General features: G+C 48.6%; 1 protein-coding gene across 2 annotated transcripts in view; it reads right to left on the bottom strand.

Moving 5' to 3' along the window:
• The window catches only part of LOC143014089 (pleckstrin homology-like domain family B member 1), a 19160-nt gene that overhangs the window by 4208 nt on the left and 9952 nt on the right, over positions 1-5000 (bottom strand). For both annotated transcript variants that reach the window (XM_076167869.1, XM_076167870.1), the window contains exons 3-4: positions 4870-4993; positions 4395-4565 (exon numbers count right to left, since the gene is read on the bottom strand). In XM_076167869.1, the coding sequence (XP_076023984.1) occupies positions 4395-4565; positions 4870-4993 (295 nt within the window). The remainder of the gene's footprint in view (positions 1-4394; positions 4566-4869; positions 4994-5000) is intronic.

The raw sequence follows: 5000 nt of genomic DNA, 5'->3' as shown, positions 1-5000 counted from the left end.
AACCTGCAGAGATCAGGGTCAGGGGTTTAAGGGTTTAATACTCATATGATGTAAGCCTGTAGTTTTCATGTGAACATGTTCCTCATTCTGTGAACTGAGCTCTGGATGACATCACAACACTGTGTGTCATCTTTGGTTTCCTGCTCCTGATCAATGAGCTGTCAGCTGTCAGTCATCCTGAGGATCCTGTATTAATCATGTCTGACACGGTACAACATCCATTTACACACACTCTTCATTCTTCTCAATCAATCAGCTGTCTTCATCAGGATCCCTCCTCTTGCTTTCTGCCTGGTTGTGAGTTTGTGCGTGCTGACGAGTCAAAACACACAAAAGCTCTGCTTCTCCTTTTTCCATGTGTTTAAGAACCCAGGCCACCAGCATCAGCAGGCCAGGACTCTTCCAGGAACGGGTGGTTCACAAGCATTTCAGGTTTCAGTTTACCAAAGCCTGAGCTCAGCAGAAGCGGAGCAGACGCAGACGCAGACGCAGACGCAGACGCAGACGCAGACGCAGACGCAGACGCAGACGCAGACGCAGACGCAGCGGTAGAAACAGAGATACACACTTTATCAACCGCTACACTGGAAACACTGGAAAGAGGAAAATCTGACACAAAGACACGCATGAAGACAGAACAGGGGGCAGGGTGAAGGATGAGTGTGTGTGTGTGTGTGTGTGGTGTGTGTGTGTGTGTGTGTGTGTGTGTGTATCTCATGTAAAGTCTGCTGGCTTTAAAGCACCAAACCACCACCAGAGTCATAAAGCAGACAAAGAGGCTCCACCACCAAGGCTGACAAAGGCCAGGGAGACTCATGAAACACTTAACCCTTGATGAGCCAGAGGTCAACAAGTGCAGATGCATACAGCAGAGAGATAATAGATAGATAGATAGATAGATAGATAGATAGATAGATAGATAGATAGATAGATAGATAGATAGATAGATAGATAGATAGATAGATAGATAGATAGATAGATAGATAGATAGATAGATAGATAGATAGATAGATAGATAAGGATTCACATTACAGTCTGCTTCTTCTGCTGGATAAGAAAAGAGATCCTGACTCTTTCTGTTCTCTCTCTATGTTTATTCTCCCACTCTCACTTCCTCTTCAGTCTCCACACTAGAAGGCTCCTCCACACAGCAGGTCTGAGTCTGACTCCTTCCACCGCACTGCCACAGGAAGTCCAAGGCAAACCACATCATGACCAGGATCCAATCTGGCTTTGAGTTTCAGATCTAATGCTTGTGAAGGTGTGAAGGCCTTCATCCTACATTCCATATTATTGTGACTTATTCCCTGAACAGCATCATGTGGAACAGGTGAAGCATCTGTTCTGTTTCTACCTTCATATGAGCTCAGTAACCCTCTGCTCTGATCCTGTTCTCCCCTCCAGCGCCCCACAGAGCAGATGATGCAGTGTGTCAGCTGGTGTCCATGCTTGATGGTCATCACAGCACCGTCTGCTGCTGCTTCTCCTCCTAACAGATGTTCCTCTCCCCTCCCCTCTCCCCTCCCCTCCCCTCCTCCCTCAGTCCTCTGGTTGTTAACATGCTCCCAGAGGCAGATGGCCCCAGGCCTGATCAGCAGCAGCTCATTATCAAAACAAACCACCCACACATGGTCGAGCTCTGTCCAGGTGTCCCACTCCCTCATGTGACTCCAGTCTGTATTAGGAGTGTGAACACTTTCAAGTAGATCTGTTTTTACTTCACCATAAGCACACACTGCATGTTTCTCTCTTTCTCCCTCTACATTGCCTTTGTGTTGTGTGCTCACGGTGGATGGTTGTGTTGTGTTGTGTTGTGTTGTGTTTGTGTTGTGTTGTGTTGTGTTGTGTAGTCTTACATAATGATGTTATCTTATGAGGCAATGCAGGAAGCCTTCAGATAAAAGGAAGGAATATTCAAATACAAATCAGGTCTGATTATCAGGTACACATCTGGATACTAAATACAATTTAAGACACAACCCTCACACACTTCTGAAGGCACACACACACACACACACACACACACACACACACACACCAGCTTTAGGCCCTCGGCTCATTTGGTCACATTGCCTTCATCCTCCGTGCAGCAGAGGATGACCACTCAAGACACACACACACACACACACACACACACACACACACACACACACACACACACACACTGAAGGTCTCTGCTGTCTGACTCTCATCACTGAATCTACCCACTGCTCAGACCACAGCCTGGATTCAGACCCTGCTGGTCTCATTAGGTCCATATGTGCTCATTGTGTCTTCTAGGTGTCTGTGCTCATCCCAGCACACCGGATCAGAACCTGTGGACCCAGAGACCTCTCACCTCTAACAGACCTCTAACACAATGAATGAAGGGAAAGTTCTATTCTATTCCAGTGAGCAGCCATGCTCTGGTCACACTGGGCCCAGGAATAGACGTGTAACAGTAGACACACACACACACACACACACACACACACACACACACACACACACACTAAGGTCTGGTCATGCCAGGCTAGATGAGGGGGGGGGGCAGATCCTGCAGACCTGTATATGTTTGTAGTCTATAAACAGATCAGGCATGGAGACGTCCGGACTGAGCTACAGGAGAGAGCAGCAGAGAGAGCAGCACAGATCAAGCTGCTCTGGTTCAGAGCCTCACAGAGTCTAAAGTTCTGACAGCTCATTGTTCCTCTGACCTGCTGATGCTTCAGAAAAGGGATTCATGAAAACTGTCAGTGTGGAGTTTTGAATCTACCGTGGGTTTAATTATGTTTATTATAACCTTTACACCTAAACATCTCCTTGGTCTACAAGAGACTAACCAGATAGATTCACCTTCAAATCAGTATGGAGATAAGCACAAATAAAGGAGTAGCATGTACAATAAAGTACACACACACACACACACACACACACACACACACACACACACACAGATATTGTTGTATTAGTCAGATAGTTAGTGAGTGTTTGAATGTAGCAGAATGACTCATAAACACTCCTCAGTGACATGTTGGTCCTTTAACAGAGCTCAAACCAGCCTGAACTAAAGACTGAGCTGGTGTGTGTTTGGTTATCTGAGGGTTAATGTATCTGTGAGTGTGTACAGGTTGACTGTTTAAATGAAGTGTGTGATTGTACCGGTTGATCTTATCATTACAGATCTTTTATTAGTCTCTATTTGTCTAACGGAGGCGCAGCGGCGTTAACAGTTCAGTCAGAGTGAAATCAGAGCCACTTACTTTAAATGAAGTGAAGTAAACTCATGTGAGCTCTCTGCTCTTCTTCATCCTGCTGCTCCTTTAAACTCAACACGTGTTTCTGCTGCGACGCTTTAAACGCTTCACTCCGCTTTGTTATGATAATGATCAAGCGTCACAGGCTGAAACACACTGGAGACGCATCTTCACAATGGAGCCCGGACACACACACACACACACACACACACACACACGCGCGCGCGCTGCTTTGTTGGAGAATATCCCGCTTCATCCGAATCACTGAAGCATTCTGCGGTCATACTGGACTGATAGACGAGAGAGAGAGAGAGAGAGAGAGAGAGAGAGAGAGAGAGAGAGAGAGAGAGAGAGAGAGAGAGAGAGAGAGAGAGAGAGAGAGAGAGAGAGAGAGAGAGAGAGAGAGAGAGAGAGAGAGAGAGAGAGAGGGGAGGGGGGGGGGGACGAAAGGGGAGATCCCGACTGAGTCACAGCCTCACTGTGACGTAGACTGTGAGGGGGGGGAGAGAGGAGGAGTCAGAGAGAGAAGGGGGGGAGCGGAGAGAGAGAGAGAGAGAGAGAGAGAGAGAGAGAGAGAGAGAGAGAGAGAGAGAGAGAGAGAGAGAGAGAAACTCTTCTTTCCCCTGCTGGTCAGTCTCCAACCTGAAACCCCCTCAGTGTCTAAAGTGGGAGCTGTCAGTGTGTGTGTGTGTGTGGGGGGGGGGGGGGGGGGGGGGTCAGTATAAATAGCCCCCTGCCACACTCAGGTTACCAAGCTAGAGACACACCTACACACAACAAACACACACACACACACACACACTCATGGCTGAGCTGATCCCTGCGGTGAGACACACAGCAGCATCACTTCCTGTCTGCCCTGTGACTCAGGAGGACAGACAGAGGGACACTGACATCCTCCTCTTTAACCCTTTACATCACCACAGAGCACATACAGCCCCTCTACATGAGGGACACACAGCCCCTCTACATGAGGGACACACAGCCCCTCTACATGAGGGACACACAGCCCCTCTACATGAGGGACACACAGCCAGGCTCAGTGTAGTGAGATTCTTCATGCTTCTATCTTAAACTCTCCTCAACTAAGAGGAGGAGCAGCCCTCCCTCTCCTGCAGCAGTGCATTCTGGGGGACAGAGCTTCCAGAGGCCTCCTACCTTGTGACAGGCGCAGTGGTTGGTTGACCTGGAGTCCGTCCACAGCACACAGGTTCCCACAGGGGTGCAGCTTGATGACACCTGAGCGGTTCTCTATGTAGCAGTGCTGAGCTGCGACCCCTGGACCCTGGATGTTGATGTCCATGGGACCATGACCCAATGTGGTCTGACCTGAGCAGAGACAGGAGAGCAGAGGAAGACATGTTAGAAGGACAGGGGGACTGATGAAGTCTACATCTTCTTCACAGCTCAACAGACAGACACACACACACACACACACACACACACACACACACACACACACACAAACACACATGGACCAGCAGCTTTAGCAGACAATCACATCAACACACACATAAGACAGCAGGTTCAGGTTCATGCTTCTATGTTAGAATGTAGTTCTGTCAGATCATCAATAAGTACTGTAAGGATGAGAGGTTAGAAGGTTAGAAGATCTGCAGGTCAAAGGTCTCACCTTCAGGGAGAGGCAGCAGGGTGATGGCTGTGCTCAGACGGCCACTGCCCAGGCTGACCAGATGGGGGCGCTCCGCCTGGAACTTCAGCCCCTTTCCTGTCTCTACCAGGTCTAACGGAGTGCTCTGCAGA

Source organism: Genypterus blacodes, unplaced genomic scaffold, assembly GCF_046128005.1.
Source record: "Genypterus blacodes isolate CSIRO-AG114 ecotype Tasmania unplaced genomic scaffold, CSIRO-AGI_Gbla_v1 ptg000180l_1, whole genome shotgun sequence".
In the NCBI taxonomy this organism is placed as follows: domain Eukaryota; kingdom Metazoa; phylum Chordata; class Actinopteri; order Ophidiiformes; family Ophidiidae; genus Genypterus; species Genypterus blacodes.
The sequence above is the reverse complement of the archived record's forward strand: the minus strand, read 5'-3'. Positions and strand labels throughout refer to the sequence as shown.